The 20,706-nt window shown below is 55.6% G+C and overlaps 1 protein-coding gene across 1 annotated transcript in view; it reads right to left on the bottom strand.

The window, feature by feature from the left end:
* LOC132387199 (sarcoplasmic/endoplasmic reticulum calcium ATPase 2-like) overlaps positions 1-20,458 on the bottom strand; it is a gene marked incomplete at its 5' end in the record, with an annotated part of 30,388 nt that extends 9,930 nt beyond the window's left edge. Inside the window, 7 exon segments of the mRNA XM_059959540.1 lie at positions 13,296-13,429; positions 13,640-13,725; positions 15,576-15,778; positions 16,316-16,536; positions 20,081-20,151; positions 20,154-20,180; positions 20,183-20,458. Coding sequence (XP_059815523.1) covers positions 13,296-13,429; positions 13,640-13,725; positions 15,576-15,778; positions 16,316-16,536; positions 20,081-20,151; positions 20,154-20,180; positions 20,183-20,458 — 1,018 coding nt within the window.
* Between the last annotated feature and the right edge of the window lie 248 nt (positions 20,459-20,706).

Genomic DNA, 20,706 nt, shown 5'->3' with positions numbered 1-20,706 from the left:
TGACAAACAGTTATCCACCACTACTCTCTGGCATCTCCCATCCAGCCACTGTTGAACCCATTTCACTACTTCAATATTAATACCTAATGATTGAACCTTCCTAACTAACCTTCCGTGTGGAACCTTGTCAAAGGCTTTACTGAAGTCCATATAGACAACATCCACTGCTTTACGCTCATCAACTTTCCTCGTAACCTCTTCAAAAAATTCAATAACATTTGTCAAACATGATCTTCCATGCACAAATCCATGCTGACTGTTCCTAATCAGACCCTGTCTATCCAGATGATTATATATACCATCTCTAAGAATACTTTCCATTAATTTACCCACCACTGACGTCAAACTGACAGGCCGATAATTTCTAGGTTTACTCTTAGAAACCTTTTTAAACAATGGAACCACATGAGCAATACGCCAATCCTCTGGCACCATCCCCGTTTCTAATGACATTTGAAATATTTCTGTCAGAGCCCCTGCTATTTCTACACTAACTTCCCTCAAGGTCCTAAGGAATATCCTGTCAGGATCTGGAGATTTATCCACATTTATATTCCTTAAAAGCGCCAGTACTTCCTCCTCTTTAATCATCATAGTTTCCATAACTTCCCAACTTGTTTCCCTTACCTTACACAATTCATTATCCTTCTCCTTAGTGAATACCGAAGAAAAGAAATTATTCAAAATCTCCCCCATCTCTTTTGGCTCCACACATAGCTGTCCACTCTGATTCTCTAAGGGACCAATTTTATTCCTCACTATCCTTTTGCTGTTAATATAACTGTGGAAACCCTTTGGATTTATTTTCACCTTACTTGCCAAAGCAACCTCGTATCTTCTTTTAGCTTTTCTAATTTCTTTCTTAAGATTCTTCTTACATTCTTTATATTTCTCTAGCACCTCATTTACACCATGATGCCTGTATTTATTGTAGATATCTCTCTTTTTCCTAACCAAGTTTCCAATTTCCCTTGAAAACCACGGCTCTCTCAAACTTTTAACCTTTCCTTTCAAACTAACAGGAGCATAAAGATTCTGTACCCTCAAAATTTCACCCTTAAATGACCTCCATTTCTCTATTACATGCTTCCCATTAAACAAATTGTCCCAATCCACTCCTTCTAAATCCTTTCGCATCTCCTCAAAGTTGGCCTTTCTCCAATCAAAAATATCAACCCTGGTTTCAGTCCTATCCTTCTCCATAATTATATTGAAACTAATAGCATTGTGATCACTGGACCCAAAGTGCTCCCCAACACGTACCTCCGTCACCTGACCTATTTCATTCCCTAACAGGAGATCCAACACTGCTCCTTCTCTAGTCGGTACCTCTATGTATTGCTGCAAAAAACTATCCTGCACACATTTTACAAACTCCAAACCATCCAGCCCTTTTACAGAATGGGCTTCCCAGTCTATGTGTGGAAAATTAAAATCTCCCACAATCACAACCCTGTGCTTACTAAAAATATCTGCTATCTCCTTGCAAATTTGCTCCTCCAATTCTTGCTCCCCATTAGGTGGTCTATAATACACCCCTGAAGTGTTACTACACCTTTCCCATTCCTCAATTCCATCCAAATAGCTCCCTAGACGAGCCCTCTAATCTATCCTGCCAGAGCACCGCTGTAATATTTTCTCTGACAAGCAACGCAACACCTCCCCCTCTGGTCCCTCCAATTCTATCACACCTGAAGCAACGAAATCCAGGAATATTTAGTTGTCAATCACACCCCTCCTGCAACCATGTTTCACTAATAGCTACAATATCATATTTCCAGGTATCAATCCATGCTCTAAGCTCATCCACCTTTCTTACAATGCTCCTAGTATTAAAATAGATGCATTTAAGAAATTCTCCACCTCTTCCTCTCTGTTTATCTCTAACAGTACAAAGAACTTTACTGTCTTCTTTTTCTTCTTTCTCACATACATCAGTTCCTACACTCTGGTTCCCCTCCCCCCTCGTATCTAGTTTAAATCCACTGGAGCCTCTCTGGCAAACCTACCTGCAAGAATATTTGTCCCCCTCCAGTTCAGATGTAAACCGTCCCGCTGGAACAGGTCCCACCTTCCCTGGAAAACTGCCCAATTATCTATAAATCTGAAGCCCTCCCTCCTCCACCATGTCTTCAGCCACGTGTTGATCTGCACTATCTTACTATTTCTAAACCCGCCTGCACGTGGCACTGGTAGCAATCCTGAGATTGCTATCCTGGAGGTCCTGTCCTTTAACTTGGCACCTAGCTCCCTGGACTCGCCTTTCAGGACCTCCTCACTCTTCCTACCCACGCCATTGGTCCCTACATGGACCACGACATCCGGCTGGGCACCCTCCCTCTTGAGAATACTGAGAACTCGATCCGAGATATCATGGACCCTGGCACCAGGGAGGCAACAGACCATCCGGGATTCTCGTCCTCTCCTACGGAACCCCCTATCTGTCCCCCAGCTATCGAATCCCCTATCACTACTGCTCTCCTCTTTTCCCTCCTTCCCTTCTGAGCTGAGGGTCCAGTCTCGGTGCCAGAGATGCAACCACTGCAGCTTGTCCCTGGTAGGTCGTCCCCACCAACAGTATCCAAAACGGTATACTTATTGTTGATGGGAACGGCCACAGGAGTTCTCTACTCTTCCTGTCTATTCCCCTTCCCTCTCCTGACAGTCACCCAACTATCTGTCTCCTGGCTCCTCGGGGTGACTATCTCCCTGAAACTCCCGTCTCTTTCTGCTTCTGCCTCCCGAATGATCCGAAGTTCATCCAGATCCAGCTCCCTAAGACGGTTTGTCAGGAGCTGCAGCTGGATGCACCTTTTGCAGGTGTAGTCATCAGGGACAACAGTGCTCGCCCTGACTTCCCACATGCTGCAAACGGATCACTCGACTGCCCTAACGGCTGCCTCCATTACCTACTCCTAACCTAATTAGACTAAATAAAGGAGCTTACCCGGCCTTACCTCACCTGGAGTGAAGCTTGTACTCAGCCTCTGCTCACTTCTTAAATTCCCCCGCTGATCTCAGAGACTCTCACACGCTTGCGCAGTCGTGCCCCGTTCAGACCTCGCCTCTGCCTGATTCAGCCAAAGCCGTCCCACTCTACCTCAGGCCCAACCGACGATGGCCACTGTATATGGCGGTCTTTCTTCTTAAAACTTTGGCGCGCTACCTCACGCGCCTGCACAGTCTCGCCACTTTGCTGCGATCAGTTAAAAAAAAACAGCTTCTCTCCGAGCTTCTTTTACCTCTTCCCTCTCCGCCTCTTGCTTCGATTTCCCATTTCCCTATCCGTGTCGCTGTCCGAGTGTCGTTAATGTACCTGCTTCAACCACTTCCTCCAGCAGCTCCTTCCACAGACGGACCACCCGTATCCCTCTAAACCTTTCCTATCCGTGTCCCTGTCCGAGTGTCCTTAATGTACCTGCCTCGACCACTTCCTCCGGCAGCTCCTTCCACAGACGGACCACCCGTATCCCTCTAAACCTTTCCTATCCGTGTCCCTGTCCGAGTGTCGTTAATGTACCTGCCTCGACCACTTCCTCCGGCAGCTCCTTCCACAGACGGACCACCCGTATCCCTCTAAACCTTTCCTATCCGTGTCCCTGTCCGAGTGTCGTTAATGTACCTGCCTCAACCACTTCCTCCGGCAGCTCCTTCCACAGACGGACCACCCGTATCCCTCTAAACCTTTCCTATCCGTGTCCCTGTCCGAGTGTCGTTAATGTACCTGCCTCAACCACTTCCTCCGGCAGCTCCTTCCACAGACGGACCACCCGTATCCCCTTGGAAAAAGTTTCCCCTTGGGCCTCCTATTAAATCTCTTTTGCCTCTCACCTTAAACCTGGGCCCTCTGGTTCTTGGTTCCCTGACCCTGGGGAAAAGTCTGTGTTCATTCACCCTATATGTGCCCCTCGTGGTTTTACACACCTCTGTCGGGTCACCCCTACGCTCCAGGGAATAAAGTCCCAACCTGCCAGATCTCTCTCTGTAACAGTCCCTCGAGTCCTGGTGACATCCTCATAACTCTCCCTCTGCACTCTTCCCAGCTCGAAGTTAACTACATGAAATTAACTACAATCCGCTTAACATCATTTAGAGTCATTGAATTCGACAGCAGAAACAGGCCCTTCTGTCCATCTAGTCTGTGTTGAACTCATCCTCTGCCTTCCATACCCCTCGTAACCACCTACTTATCCAAACTTCACTTAAATCTTCCAAACCCCTCGTAACCACCTACTGATCCAAACTTCTCCTAACTCCCCCATACCCCTCGTAACCGTGTACTTATCCAAACTTCTCCTAACTCCCCCATACCCCTCGTAACCGTGTACTTATCCAAACTTCTCCTAACTCCCCCATACCCCTCGTAACCGTGTACTTATCCAAACTTCTCCTAACTCCCCCATACCCCTCGTAACCGTGTACTTATCCAAACTTCTCCTAACTCCCCCATACCCCTCGTAACCGTGTACTTATCCAAACTTCTCCTAACTCCCCCATACCCCTCGTAACCACCTACTTATCCAAACTTCTCCTAACTCCCCCAAACCCCTCGTAACCGTGTACTTATCCAAACTTCTCCTAACTCCCCCATACCCCTCGTAACCGTGTACTTATCCAAACTTCTCCTAACTCCCCCATACCCCTCGTAACCACCTACTTATCCAAACTTCTCCTAACTCCCCCATACCCCTCGTAACCGTGTACTTATCCAAACTTCTCCTAACTCCCCCATACCCCTCGTAACCGTGTACTTATCCAAACTTCTCCTAACTCCCCCATACCCCTCGTAACCACCTACTTATCCAAACTTCTCCTAACTCCCCCATACCCCTCGTAACCGTGTACTTATCCAAACTTCTCCTAACTCCCCCATACCCCTCGTAACCACCTACTTATCCAAACTTCTCCTAACTCCCCCATACCCCTCGTAACCACCTACTTATCCAAACTTCTCCTAACTCCCCCATACCCCTCGTAACCACCTACTTATCCAAACTTCTCCTAACTCCCCCAAACCCCTCGTAACCACCTACTTATCCAAACTTCTCCTAACTCCCCCAAACCCCTCGTAACCACCTACTTATCCAAACTTCTCCTAACTCCCCCATACCCCTCGTAACCACCTACTTATCCAAACTTCTCCTAACTCCCCCATACCCCTCGTAACCACCTACTTATCCAAACTTCTCCTAACTCCCCCAAACCCCTCGTAACCGTGTACTTATCCAAACTTCTCCTAACTCCCCCATACCCCTCGTAACCACCTACTTATCCAAACTTCTCCTAACTCCCCCAAACCCCTCGTAACCGTGTACTTATCCAAACTTCTCCTAACTCCCCCAAACCCCTCGTAACCACCTACTTATCCAAACTTCTCCTAACTCCCCCATACCCCTCGTAACCGTGTACTTATCCAAACTTCTCCTAACTCCCCCAAACCCCTCGTAACCGTGTACTTATCCAAACTTCTCCTAACTCCCCCATACCCCTCGTAACCGTGTACTTATCCAAACTTCTCCTAACTCCCCCATACCCCTCGTAACCACCTACTTATCCAAACTTCTCCTAACTCCCCCATACCCCTCGTAACCGTGTACTTATCCAAACTTCTCCTAACTCCCCCATACCCCTCGTAACCACCTACTTATCCAAACTTCTCCTAACTCCCCCATACCCCTCGTAACCGTGTACTTATCCAAACTTCTCCTAACTCCCCCAAACCCCTCGTAACCACCTACTTATCCAAACTTCTCCTAACTCCCCCATACCCCTCGTAACCACCTACTTATCCAAACTTCTCCTAACTCCCTCATACCCCTCGTAACCGTGTACTTATCCAAACTTCTCCTAACTCCCCCAAACCCCTCGTAACCGTGTACTTATCCAAACTTCCCCTAACTCCCCCATACCCCTCGTAACCGTGTACTTATCCAAACTTCTCCTAATTCCCCCAAACCCCTCGTAACCGTGTACTTATCCAAACTTCTCCTAACTCCCCCATACCCCTCGTAACCACCTACTTATCCAAACTTCTCCTAACTCCCCCATACCCCTCGTAACCGTGTACTTATCCAAACTTCTCCTAACTCCCCCAAACCCCTCGTAACCGTGTACTTATCCAAACTTCTCCTAACTCCCCCATACCCCTCGTAACCGTGTACTTATCCAAACTTCTCCTAACTCCCCCATACCCCTCGTAACCACCTACTTATCCAAACTTCTCCTAACTCCCCCATACCCCTCGTAACCGTGTACTTATCCAAACTTCTCCTAACTCCCCCATACCCCTCGTAACCACCTACTTATCCAAACTTCTCCTAACTCCCCCATACCCCTCGTAACCGTGTACTTATCCAAACTTCTCCTAACTCCCCCATACCCCTCGTAACCGTGTACTTATCCAAACTTCTCCTAACTCCCCCATACCCCTCGTAACCGTGTACTTATCCAAACTTCTCCTAACTCCCCCAAACCCCTCGTAACCGTGTACTTATCCAAACTTCTCCTAACTCCCCCATACCCCTCGTAACCACCTACTTATCCAAACTTCTCCTAACTCCCCCATACCCCTCGTAACCGTGTACTTATCCAAACTTCTCCTAACTCCCCCATACCCCTCGTAACCGTGTACTTATCCAAACTTCTCCTAACTCCCCCATACCCCTCGTAACCACCTACTTATCCAAACTTCTCCTAACTCCCCCATACCCCTCGTAACCGTGTACTTATCCAAACTTCTCCTAACTCCCCCATACCCCCCGTAACCGTGTACTTATCCAAACTTCTCCTAACTCCCCCATACCCCTCGTAACCACCTACTTATCCAAACTTCTCCTAACTCCCCCATACCCCTCGTAACCGTGTACTTATCCAAACTTCTCCTAACTCCCCCATACCCCTCGTAACCGTGTACTTATCCAAACTTCTCCTAACTCCCCCATACCCCTCGTAACCGTGTACTTATCCAAACTTCTCCTAACTCCCCCAAACCCCTCGTAACCACCTACTTATCCAAACTTCTCCTAACTCCCCCATACCCCTCGTAACCGTGTACTTATCCAAACTTCTCCTAACTCCCCCATACCCCTCGTAACCACCTACTTATCCAAACTTCTCCTAACTCCCCCAAACCCCTCGTAACCGTGTACTTATCCAAACTTCTCCTAACTCCCCCATACCCCTCGTAACCACCTACTTATCCAAACTTCTCCTAACTCCCCCATACCCCTCGTAACCACCTACTTATCCAAACTTCTCCTAACTCCCCCATACCCCTCGTAACCACCTACTTATCCAAACTTCACTTAAATGCGGCAATCGATTCCAGTGTGTTTATAGGTGTGAGTGGAGTGGAGCCGCAGCAACAACCTGGCACTGAGCGTCAGTAAGAGGAAAGAGCTGACTGTGGACTTCAGGAAGGATAAGACGAGGGAACACGTACCGATCCTCACCGAGGGATCAGAAGTGGAGGGAGTGAGCAGCTTCAAGTTCCTGGGTGTCAAGATCTCTGAGGATCTAACCTGGTCCCAACATATCGATACAACTACAAGACAGCGACTATACTCCATAAGGAGTTTGAAGAGATTTGGTATGTCAACAAACACACGCAAAAACCTCTATAATTGTACCGTGGAGTGCTTTCTGACAGGCTGCATGACTGTCTGGTATGGGGGGTGGGGGGTGGGGGCTACTGCACAGGACCGAAAGAAGCTGCAGAGGGTTGTAAATCTAGTCAGCTCCATCTTGGGTACTAGCCTACAAAGTACCCAGGACATCTTCAGGGAGCGGTGTCTCAGAAAGGAAGCGTCCATTATTAAGGACCCCCAGCACCCAGGGCATGCCCTTTTCTCTCTGTTACCATCAGGGAGGGGGTACAGGAGCCTGAAGGCACACACTCAGCGATTCAGGGACAGCTTCTTCCCCTCTGCCGTATGATTCCTAAATGGACATTGAATCTTTGGGCACTACCTCACTGTTTTCTTAAATATACCTTATCTCTGCTTTTGCACTTTTTTTTAAGCCATTCAGTTAGTTAAGTCAGACAACCTCTCCTCCTCCACTCTCACCCTGAACACCAGCGTGCCTCAAGGCTGTGTGCTGAGCCCTCTTCTGTACTCCCTTTTCACCTACGACTGCATTCCCGTACGTGGTTCGAACTCCATAATCAAGTTCGCAGGCGACACCACGGTCGGCCCGATCAGAGGGGATGACGAGACGGCCTACAGGGACGAGGTCCTGGCCCTTAACACCCAGGAGACCAAGGGGATGGATCACTGTGGACTTCAGGCGTGCTGGGAGCCACACTCACATCCCCATCCACATCTGGGGCTTCAAATTCCTTGGTGCCCACATTTATTAGGATCTCACCTGGCCCCTGAACTCCTCCGTCCTGATCAAAGAGGCGCAACATCACCTCTATTCCCTGAGGGGCGTCAAGAAAGCGCACCTCTGTCTCAGGATACTGACAGACTTTTACCGCTGTACCATTGAGAGCAGACTCACCAACTGACGAGGGGTCTCGGCCCGAAACGTCCCTGCCGATGCTGCCTGGCCTGCTGCGTTCCACCAGCGTTTTGTGTGCGTTGTTCTTTGAATTTCCGGCATCTGCAGATTTCCCTGTGTTTGCACCTCAGCGCGGTGTGGCAATCGTCCCATATCAGACCAGCGGTAGGTGAAAACTGCCCTGCAGACTATCGGAGCCCAATCGCCCACCGTTGAGAACATCTACCATAAGCGCTCCCTGGGCAGGGCGAGAAGCATCATCAAGGATGCATCTCACCCTAACCATGGACGTTTACTCCCCTCCCATCCGGTAGGCGCTACAGGAGCCTCCGCTCCCGCACCAGCAGGCACAGGAAGAACTTCTACCCTGAGGCTGAGACCCTGCTGAACCTCACATCACAGCGCTGAGCGGTATTGCACCCATATTGGACTGCCTCAGTACTTTTATATCTGTGTGCTGTAGACCTTACTTTTTATTTGCAGGTATTTTGTAAATAACACTATCCTTTGGTTAGATGCTAACTGCATTTCATTGGCTTTGTATCTGAACTCGGTACGATGACAATGAAGTTGAATCCAAACTGATCTAATATATGTAATTGATTTAATATTTAATATTAATAATTAATTTGACAATTTAATTAATATTATTTTATTTTATTTATTATTATTTTCTCTCTCTCTCTGCTAGATTATGCATTGCATTCAACTGCTGCGGCTCAGTTAACAAATTTCACGTCACACGCCGGTGATAACAAACCAGATTCTGAGTGGTGAGACTGAAAGTCGTGGGGGGGGTGGAGAGAGAGAGAGAGAGAGCAGGTGATGGAGGGTAAAGGCACAGTCCTATCGGCCTGGTTTCAGAGAGGTACAGAAACCGAGAGAGAGCGGAGTGAGAAGGCAGATTAAACCCCTCCCTGCCCCGTACCCACCTGTCCGGCTGATTTCAGAGACACAGAAACCCAGAGAGAGCCCGGGTGAGAGGGCAGATTAAACCCCTCCCTGCCCCGTACCCACCTGTCGGGCTGATTTCAGAGACAGAAACCGAGAGAGAGCCCGGGTGAGAAGGCAGATTAAACCCCTCCCTGCCCCGTACCCGCCTGTCGGGCTGATTTCAGAGACAGAAACCGAGAGAGAGCCCGGGTGAGAGGGCAGATTAAACCCCTCCCTGCCCCGTACCCACCTGTCGGGCTGATTTCAGAGACAGAAACCGAGAGAGAACCCGGGTGAGAGGGCAGATTAAACCCCTCCCTGCCCCGTACCCACCTGTCGGGCTGATTTCAGAGACACAGAAACCCAGAGAGAGCCCGGGTGAGAAGGCAGATTAAACCCCTCCCTGCCCCGTACCCACCTGTCGGGCTGATTTCAGAGACAGAAACCGAGAGAGAGCCCGGGTGAGAAGGCAGATTAAACCCCTCCCTGCCCCGTACCCGCCTATCGGCCTGGTTTCAGAGAGGTACAGAAACCGAGAGAGAGCGGAGTGAGAAGGCAGATTAAACCCCTCCCTGCCCCGTACCCACCTGTCCGGCTGATTTCAGAGACACAGAAACCCAGAGAGAGCCCGGGTGAGAGGGCAGATTAAACCCCTCCCTGCCCCGTACCCACCTGTCGGGCTGATTTCAGAGACAGAAACCGAGAGAGAGCCCGGGTGAGAAGGCAGATTAAACCCCTCCCTGCCCCGTACCCGCCTGTCGGGCTGATTTCAGAGACAGAAACCGAGAGAGAGCCCGGGTGAGAGGGCAGATTAAACCCCTCCCTGCCCCGTACCCACCTGTCGGGCTGATTTCAGAGACAGAAACCGAGAGAGAACCCGGGTGAGAGGGCAGATTAAACCCCTCCCTGCCCCGTACCCACCTGTCGGGCTGATTTCAGAGACACAGAAACCCAGAGAGAGCCCGGGTGAGAAGGCAGATTAAACCCCTCCCTGCCCCGTACCCACCTGTCGGGCTGATTTCAGAGACAGAAACCGAGAGAGAGCCCGGGTGAGAGGGCAGATTAAACCCCTCCCTGCCCCGTACCCACCTGTCGGGCTGATTTCAGAGACAGAAACCGAGAGAGAGCCCGGGTGAGAGGGCAGATTAAACCCCTCCCTGCCCCGTACCCACCTGTCGGGCTGATTTCAGAGACAGAAACCGAGAGAGAACCCGGGTGAGAGGGCAGATTAAACCCCTCCCTGCCCCGTACCCACCTGTCGGGCTGATTTCAGAGACACCGAAACCGAGAGAGAACCCGGGTGAGAGGGCAGATTAAACCCCTCCCTGCCCCGTACCCACCTGTCGGGCTGATTTCAGAGACACCGAAACCGAGAGAGAACCCGGGTGAGAGGGCAGATTAAACCCCTCCCTGCCCCGTACCCACCTGTCGGGCTGATTTCAGAGACACAGAAACCCAGAGAGAGAACCCGGGTGAGAAGGCAGATTAAACCCCTCCCTGCCCCGTACCCACCTGTCGGGCTGATTTCAGAGACAGAAACCGAGAGAGAGCCCGGGTGAGAAGGCAGATTAAACCCCTCCCTGCCCCATACCCACCTGTCGGGCTGATTTCAGAGACACAGAAACCCAGAGGGAGAGAGAGCCCGGGTGAGAGGGCAGATTAAACCCCTCCCTGCCCCGTACCCACCTGTCGGGCTGATTTCAGAGACACAGAAACCCAGAGGGAGAGACAGCCCGGGTGAGAGGGCAGATTAAACCCCTCCCTGCCCCGTACCCACCTGTCGGGCTGATTTCAGAGACACAGAAACCCAGAGGGAGAGAGAGCCCGGGTGAGAGGGCAGATTAAACCCCTCCCTGCCCCGTACCCACCTGTCGGGCTGATTTCAGAGACACAGAAACCCAGAGGGAGAGAGAGCCCGGGTGAGAGGGCAGATTAAACCCCTCCCTGCCCCGTACCCACCTGTCGGGCTGATTTCAGAGACACAGAAACCCAGAGGGAGAGAGAGCCCGGGTGAGAGGGCAGATTAAACCCCTCCCTGCCCCGTACCCACCTGTCGGGCTGATTTCAGAGACACAGAAACCCAGAGAGAGAGAGCCCGGGTGAGAAGGCAGATTAAACCCCTCCCTGCCCTGTACCCTTCTGTCGGGCTGATTTCAGAGACACAGAAACCCAGAGGGAGAGAGAGCCCGGGTGAGAGGGCAGATTAAACCCCTCCCTGCCCCGTACCCACCTGTCGGGCTGATTTCAGAGACACAGAAACCCAGAGGGAGAGAGAGCCCGGGTGAGAGGGCAGATTAAACCCCTCCCTGCCCTGTACCCACCTGTCGGGCTGATTTCAGAGACACAGAAACCGAGAGAGAGCCCAGGTGAGAGGGCAGATTAAACCCCTCCCTGCCCCGTACCCACCTGTCGGGCTGATTTCAGAGACACAGAAACCCAGAGGGAGAGAGAGCCCGGGTGAGAGGGCAGATTAAACCCCTCCCTGCCCCGTACCCACCTGTCGGGCTGATTTCAGAGACACAGAAACCCAGAGGGAGAGAGAGCCCGGGTGAGAAGGCAGATTAAACCCCTCCCTGCCCCGTACCCACCTGTCGGGCTGATTTCAGAGACACAGAAACCGAGAGAGAGCCCGGGTGAGAGGGCAGATTAAACCCCTCCCTGCCCCGTACCCACCTGTCGGGCTGATTTCAGAGACACAGAAACCCAGAGGGAGAGAGAGCCCGGGTGAGAGGGCAGATTAAACCCCTCCCTGCCCCGTACCCACCTGTCGGGCTGATTTCAGAGACACAGAAACCCAGAGGGAGAGAGAGAGCCCGGGTGAGAGGGCAGATTAAACCCCTCCCTGCCCTGTACCCACCTGTCGGGCTGATTTCAGAGACACAGAAACCCAGAGGGAGAGAGAGCCCGGGTGAGAGGGCAGATTAAACCCCTCCCTGCCCCGTACCCACCTGTCGGGCTGATTTCAGAGACACAGAAACCCAGAGAGAGAGAGCCCGGGTGAGAAGGCAGATTAAACCCCTCCCTGCCCCGTACCCACCTGTCGGGCTGATTTCAGAGACACAGAAACCCAGAGGGAGAGAGAGAGCCCGGGTGAGAGGGCAGATTAAACCCCTCCCTGCCCCGTACCCACCTGTCGGGCTGATTTCAGAGACACAGAAACCCAGAGGGAGAGAGAGCCCGGGTGAGAGGGCAGATTAAACCCCTCCCTGCCCCGTACCCACCTGTCGGGCTGATTTCAGAGACACAGAAACCCAGAGTGAGAGAGAGCCCGGGTGAGAGGGCAGATTAAACCCCTCCCTGCCCCGTACCCACCTGTCGGGCTGATTTCAGAGACACAGAAACCCAGAGGGAGAGAGAGCCCGGGTGAGAGGGCAGATTAAACCCCTCCCTGCCCCATACCCACCTGTCGGGCTGATTTCAGAGACACAGAAACCCAGAGGGAGAGAGAGCCCGGGTGAGAGGGCAGATTAAACCCCTCCCTGCCCTGTACCCACCTGTCGGGCTGATTTCAGAGACACAGAAACCCAGAGTGAGAGAGAGCCCGGGTGAGAGGGCAGATTAAACCCCTCCCTGCCCCGTACCCACCTGTCGGGCTGATTTCAGAGACACAGAAACCCAGAGGGAGAGAGAGCCCGGGTGAGAGGGCAGATTAAACCCCTCCCTGCCCTGTACCCACCTGTCGGGCTGATTTCAGAGACACAGAAACCCAGAGGGAGAGAGAGCCCGGGTGAGAGGGCAGATTAAACCCCTCCCTGCCCCGTACCCACCTGTCGGGCTGATTTCAGAGACACAGAAACCCAGAGGGAGAGAGAGAGCCCGGGTGAGAGGGCAGATTAAACCCCTCCCTGCCCCGTACCCACCTGTTCAGGGCGTTAAGCATCTCGATGGTGACAAGAACGGAAAGAGCCATGGTCATCGGGTAGGGCGATTCGAAGACACGGCAATCCACACCCAGGAAGTCAGGGTTCTTCTCACCGCACTGCAGGTAGTGACTCTGGGGGGGGGGGGGGGGCACAGAGAGGGACTGTGAGTGAGAGAGAGGGGTAAGGGCGTACAGGGAGTAAAAAGGCAGAGTGAGAGGGGAGAAAGGGTCGTGAGGGAGAGCGAGACGGGCTGGGCGTAAGGGGTGGGGTGAGGCAGAGGAAATGGGGAGGACAGATGCTCCGAGAGGGAAGTTTGTGACGTGTTGAGGAAAGGATCTCACCAGCTGGTAGAAGTTGACCCTGGGTCCATCCTCGGCTGCCATGAACCACCAGACTGCGGCCCCGACCGTCGCTGCTCCCACGTACACTGCGGAGAACGGGGAGAGAGTTAACGGGGGGAGGCAGGAGGGAGGGACGACGGGGTACGGGAGGGAGGGACGATGGGTCCAACCTCGGCTGCCATGAACCACCAGACTGCGGCCCCGACCGTCGCTGCTCCCACGTACACTGCGGAGAACGGGGAGAGCGTTAACGGGGGGAGGCGGGAGGGAGGGACGATGGGGTACGGGAGGGAGGGACGACGGGGTACGGGAGGGAGGGATGATGGGTCCATCCTCGGCTGCCAGGAACCACCAGACTGCGGCCCCGACCGTCGCTGCTCCCACGTACACTGCGGAGAACGGGGAGAGCGTTAACGGGAGGAGGCGGGAGGGAGGGACGATGGGGTACGGGAGGGAGGGACGACGGGGTACGGGAGGGAGGGATGATGGGTCCATCCTCGGCTGCCAGGAACCACCAGACTGCGGCCCCGACCGTCGCTGCTCCCACGTACATTGCGGAGAACGGGGAGAGCGTTAACGGGGGGAGGCGGGAGGGAAGGACGACGGGGTACGGGAGGGAGGGACGATGGGTCCATCCTCGGCTGCCATGAACCACCAGACTGCGGCCCCGACCGTCGTTGCTCCCACGTACACTGCGGAGAACGGGGAGAGCGTTAACGGGGGGAGGCGGGAGGGAGGGATGACGGGGTACGGGAGGGAGGGACGACGGGGTACGGGAGGGAGGGACGACGGGGTACGGGAGGGAGGGACGACGGGGTACGGGAGGGAGGGACGACGGGGTACTGGAGGGAGGGACGACGGGGTACGGGAGGGAGGGACGATGGGTCCATCCTCGGCTGCCATGAACCACCAGACTGCGGCCCCGACCGTCGCTGCTCCCACGTACACTGCGGAGAACGGGGATAGCGTTAAGGGGGGGAGGCAGGAGGGAGGGACGACGGGGTACGGGAGGGAGGGACGATGGGGTACGGGAGGGAGGGACGACGGGGTACGGGAGGGAGGGATGATGGGTCCATCCTCGGCTGCCAGGAACCACCAGATTGCAGCCCCGACCGTCGCTGCTCCCACGTACACTGCGGAGAACGGGGAGAGTGTTATCGGGGGGAGGCGGGAGGGAGGGATGACAGGGTACAGGGCTGGATGATGGGGTGCGGGGCAGAACGGCGGGATAGGGGATGAGAGGAATGATGCAGGATGCAGGACAGGGATGGGGTACGGGGGAAGAGGGACGATGGGGTACAGGATGGGACAGGACGAGAGGGACGATGGGGTACAGCATGGGACAGGACGAGAGGAACGATGCAGGACGGGGATGGGGTACGGGGAAGAGGAACGATGCAGGACGGGGATGGGGTACGGGGAAGAGGAACGATGCAGGACGGGGATGGGGTACGGGGAAGAGGAACGATGCAGGACGGGGATGGGGTACGGGGAAGAGGGACGATAGGGTACAGCATGGGACAGGACGAGAGGGACGATGGGGTACAGCATGGGACAGGACGAGAGGGACGATGGGGTACAGCATGGGACAGGACGAGAGGAACGATGCAGGACGGGGATGGGGTACGGGGAAGAGGAACGATGCAGGACGGGGATGGGGTACGGGGAAGAGGAACGATGCAGGACGGGGATGGGGTACGGGGAAGAGGAACGATGCAGGACGGGGATGGGGTACGGGGAAGAGGAACGATGCAGGACGGGGATGGGGTACGGGGAAGAGGAACGATGCAGGACGGGGATGGGGTACGGGGAAGAGGAATGATGCAGGACGGGGATGGGGTACGGGGAAGAGGAACGATGCAGGACGGGGATGGGGTACGGGGAAGAGGGACGACGGGGTACAGCAGGACAAGGGGGTCTGCCCGTACACACTCACCACCGATCACTGTGTATCGGAAGAAGAGCCAGCTGCTGATGAGGGGCTCGCGAGTGGTCCGGGGGGGCCGGCTCATGATGTCCAGGTCGGGGGGGTTGAAGCCCAGGGCCGTGGCAGGCAGTCCGTCCGTCACCAGGTTCACCCACAACAGCTGCACTGGGATCAGAGCCTCGGGAATCCCTATGGCGGCCGTCAGGAAAATGCTGCAGGAGTGAACCATTTACTGCGGCTTGAGGACGGCCCTGACATTACCCCCTCTCCGACCCGTCCCCCTCCTCTCCGACCCGTCAAATTCCCTCTCCAACCCATTCTCCCCCCTCTGACCCGTCCCCCTCCTCTCCAACCTGTCCCCCCCCGACCCGTCCCCCTCCTCTCCGACACGTCCCCATCCTCTCCGACCCATCCCCCTCCTCTCCGACCCGTCAAATTCCCTCTCCGACCAGTCCCCCCCCCCCGACCCGTCAAATTCCCTCTCCGACCCGTCCCCCTCCTCTCCGGCCCGTCCCCCTCCTCTCCGGCCCGTCCCCATCCTCTCCGGCCCGTCCCCATCCTCTCCGGCCCGTCCCCATCCTCTCCGGCCCGTCCCCCTCCTCTCCGACCCGTCAAATTCCCTCTCCGACCCGTCAAATTCCCACTCCGACCCGGCAAATTCCCTCTCCAGCCCGTCCCCATCCTCTCCGGCCCGTCCCCCTCCTCTCCGGCCCATCCCCCTCCTCTCCGGCCCATCCCTCACTCCTCACCAGACGACCTCACCCACGTTGGAGGAGATGAGGTAGCGGATGAACTGCTTCATGTTGTTGTAGATGGCCCGCCCTTCCTCCACAGCGGCCACGATGGTGGCAAAGTTGTCGTCGGCCAGCACCATGTCGGCCGCACTCTTGGCCACAGCGGTCCCAGAGCCCATGGCAATACCGATCTCAGCCTTCTTCAGGGCCGGGGCGTCGTTCACCCCGTCACCGGTCTGCGGAGAGAGAGAGCATGGGGGTCAGACGCTGCCCCTCTCCGTCTCAGTCCAGTCAGGAAGGAGAGCTCAGAAGGTGCCTTCCCCACCCTCCCAGGAGCTCGAAGGCCACCGACTGTGGGAGGGTATCCCTCTCTCCCTCTCTCGATGGGACGTGTGGGAGGGATTCCCTCTGTCCCTCTCCCTCTCTCGATGGGGACGTGTGGGAGGGATTCCCTCTGTCCCTCTCCCTCTCTCGATGGGACGTGTGGGAGGGATTCCCTCTCCCTCTCTCGAAGGGACGTGTGGGAGGGATTCCCTCTGTCTCTCTCCCTCTCTCGATGGGACGTTTGGGAGGGATTCCCTCTGTCCCTCTCCCTCTCTCGATGGGACGTGTGGGAGGGATTCCCTCTCTCTCCCTCTCTCGAAGGGACGTGTGGGAGGGATTCCCTCTGTCTCTCTCCCTCTCTCGATGGGACGTTTGGGAGGGATTCCCTCTGTCCCTCTCCCTCTCTCGATGGGGACGTGTGGGAGGGATTCCCTCTGTCCCTCTCCCTCTCTCGATGGGACGTGTGGGAGGGATTCCCTCTGTCTCTCTCCCTCTCTCGATGGGACGTGTGGGATTCCCTCTGTCCCTCTCCCTCTCTTGATGGGGACGTGTGGGAGGGATTCCCTCTGTCTCTCTCCCTCTCTCGATGGGACGTGTGGGAGGGATTCCCTCTCTCTCCCTCTCTCGATGGGACGTGTGGGAGGGATTCCCTCTCTGTCCCTCTCTCGATGGGACGTGTGGGAGGGATTCCCTCTGTCTCTCTCCCTCTCTCGATGGGGACGTGTAGGAGGGATTCCCTCTCTGTCCCTCTCTCGATGGGACGTGTGGGAGGGATTCCCTCTGTCTCTCTCCCTCTCTCGATGGGACGTGTGGGAGGGATTCCCTCTGTCTCTCTCCCTCTCTCGATGGGACGTGTGGGAGGAATTCCCTCTGTCTCTCTCCCTCTCTCGATGGGGACGTGTGGGAGGGATTCCCTCTCTCTCCCTCTCTCGATGGGGACGTGTGGGAGGGATTCCCTCTGTCTCTCTCCCTCTCTCGATGGGGACATGTGGGAGGGATTCCCTCTGACCCTCTCCCTCTCTCGATGGGGACGTGTGGGAGGGATTCCCTCTGTCTCTCTCCCTCTCTTGATGGGACGTGTGGGAGGGATTCCCTCTGTCTCTCTCCCTCTCTCGATGGGACGTGTGGGAGGGATTCCCTCTGTCTCTCTCCCTCTCTCGATGGGGACGTGTGGGAGGGATTCCCTCTGTCTCTCTCCCTCTCTCGATGGGACGTGTGGGAGGGATTCCCTCTCTCTCCCTCTCTCGATGGGACGTGTGGGAGGAATTCCCTCTGTCTCTCTCCCTCTCTCGATGGGGACGTGTAGGAGGGATTCCCTCTCTGTCCCTCTCTCGATGGGACGTGTGGGAGGGATTCCCTCTGTCTCTCTCCCTCTCTCGATGGGACGTGTGGGAGGGATTCCCTCTGTCTCTCTCCCTCTCTCGATGGGACGTGTGGGAGGAATTCCCTCTGTCTCTCTCCCTCTCTCGATGGGGACGTGTGGGAGGGATTCCCTCTCCCTCCCTCTCTCGATGGGGACGTGTGGGAGGGATTCCCTCTGTCTCTCTCCCACTCTCGATGGGGACATGTGGGAGGGATTCCCTCTGACCCTCTCCCTCTCTCGATGGGGACGTGTGGGAGGGATTCCCTCTGTCTCTCTCCCACTCTCGATGGGACGTGTGGGAGGGATTCCCTCTGTCTCTCTCCCTCTCTCGATGGGGACGTGTGGGAGGGATTCCCTCTGTCTCTCTCCCTCTCTCGATGGGACGTGTGGGAGGGAATCCCTCTGTCTCTCTCCCTCTCTCGATGGGACGTGTGGGAGGGATTCCCTCTGTCTCTCTCCCTCTCTCGATGGGGACGTGTGGGAGGGATTCCCTCTGTCTCTCTCCCTCTCTCGATGGGACGTGTGGGAGGGATTCCCTCTGTCCTCTCTCCCTCTCTTGATGGGGACGTGTGGGAGGGATTCCCTCTGTCCCTCTCCCTCTCTCGATGGGGACGTGTGGGAGGGATTCCCTCTGTCTCTCTCCATCTCTCGATGGGACGTGTGGGAGGGATTCCCCTCTCTCTCCCTCTCTCGATGGGACGTGTGGGAGGGATTCCCTCTGTCTCTCTCCCTCTCTCGATGGGGACGTGTGGGAGGGATTCCCTCTCTCTCCCTCTCTCGATGGGGACGTGTGGGAGGGATTCCCTCTGTCTCTCTCCCTCTCTCGATGGGGACGTGTGGGAGGGATTCCCTCTCTCTCCCCCTCTCTTGATGGGACGTGTGGGATTCCCTCTGTCTCTCTCCCTCTCTCGATGGGACGTGTGGGAGGGATTCCCTCTCTCTCCCTCTCTCGATGGGACGTGTGGGAGGCATTCCCTCTGTCTCTCTCCCTCTCTCGATGGGACGTGTGGGAGGGATTCCCTCTGTCCCTCTCCCTCTCTTGATGGGACGTGTGGGAGGGATTCCCTCTCTCTCCCTCTCTCGTTGGGGACGTGTGGGAGGGATTCCCTCTGTTTCTGTCCCTCTCTCGATGGGGACGTGTGGGAGGGATTCCCTCTGTCTCTCTCCCTCTCTCGATGGACGTGTGTGAGGGATTCCCTCTGTCTCTCTCCCTCTCTCAATGGGACGTGTGGGAGGGATTCCCTCTCTCTCCCTCTCTCGATGGGACGTGTGGGAGGGATTCCCTCTGTCTCTCTCCCTCTCTCTATGGGACGTGTAGGAGGGATTCCCTCTGTCTCTCGATGGGACGTGTGGGAGGGATTCCCTCTGTCTCTCTCCCTCTCTCGATGGGACGTGTGGGAGGGATTCCCTCTCTCTCCCCCTCTCTCGATGGGACTTGTGGGAGGATTCCCTCTGTCTCTCTCCCTCTCTCAATGGGACGTGTGGGAGGGATTCCCTCTCTCTCCCCCTCTCTCGATGGGACTTGTGGGAGGGATTCCCTCTGTCTCTCTCCCTCTCTCAATGGGACGTGTGGGAGGGATTCCCTCTCTCTCCCTCTCTCGATGGGACGTGTGGGAGGGATTCCCTCTGTCTCTCTCCCTCTCTCTATGGGACGTGTAGGAGGGATTCCCTCTGTCTCTCGATGGGACGTGTGGGAGGGATTCCCTCTGTCTCTCTCCTCTCTCGATGGGACGTGTAGGAGAGATTCCCTCTGTCTCTCTCCCTCTCTCGATGGACGTGTGGGAGGATTCCTCTGTCTCTCTCCCTCTCTCGATGGGACGTGTAGGAGAGATTCCCTCTGTCTCTCTCCCTCTCTCGATGGGATGTGTGGGAGGGATTCCCTCTGTCTCTCTCCCTCTCTCGATGGGACATGTGGGAGGGATTCCCTCTGACCCTCTCCCTCTCTCGATGGGACGTGTGGGAGGGATTCCCTCTGTCTCTCTCCCTCTCTCGATGGGACGTGTGGGAGGGATTCCCTCTGTCTCTCTCCCTCTCTCGATGGGACGTGTGGGAGGGATTCCCTCTGTGCCTCTCCCTCCGCACCCCTCACTCACCATGGCAGTGACCTCGTCCAGCGACTGCAGCAGCTCGATGATCCTCGATTTGTGTGAGGGCTCTACGCGGCGAAGCAGCGCGCCGTGCCCACGGCTGTCGCTGCGCGGTGGGGCTCAGCTCGTCGAACTCGCGCCCGGTGAAGGCCAGCCCGGCCGACGGCTCCTCCTGCCCCAGGATGCCCACTCGCCGACAGATGGCCACTGCCGTGCCCTTGTTGTCGCCCGTGATCATGATGACACGTATCCCGGCACGTTGGCAGCGGTGGACAGAGCTGGCGACCTCCTGGCGAGGTGGGTCCAGCATGCCCACACAGCCCACCAACGTCAGCTCCGTCTGCGGGCGATGGAGAAGAGAGTTAATTCCACCATCCCTCCATCCTCAACATACCCAATTGTTCACAGTGCGTGTCCCACCCTCGTTCGCCAAGGTCCCCCCGTCCCTCGACACTCCCCCCCCCCCACCGTTCACGGTGCGTGTCCCACCCTCGTACGCCGAGGTCCCCCCGTCCCTCGACACTCCCCACCGTTCACGGTGCGTGTCCTACCCTCGTACGCCGAGGTCCCCCTGTCCCTCGACACTCCCCACCGTTCACGGTGCGTGTCCTACCCTCGTACGCCGAGGGTCC

This window comes from Hypanus sabinus, unplaced genomic scaffold (genome assembly GCF_030144855.1).
Source record: "Hypanus sabinus isolate sHypSab1 unplaced genomic scaffold, sHypSab1.hap1 scaffold_1628, whole genome shotgun sequence".
Lineage (NCBI taxonomy): Eukaryota > Metazoa > Chordata > Chondrichthyes > Myliobatiformes > Dasyatidae > Hypanus > Hypanus sabinus.
This window is presented reverse-complemented; position numbering and strand designations above follow the sequence as displayed.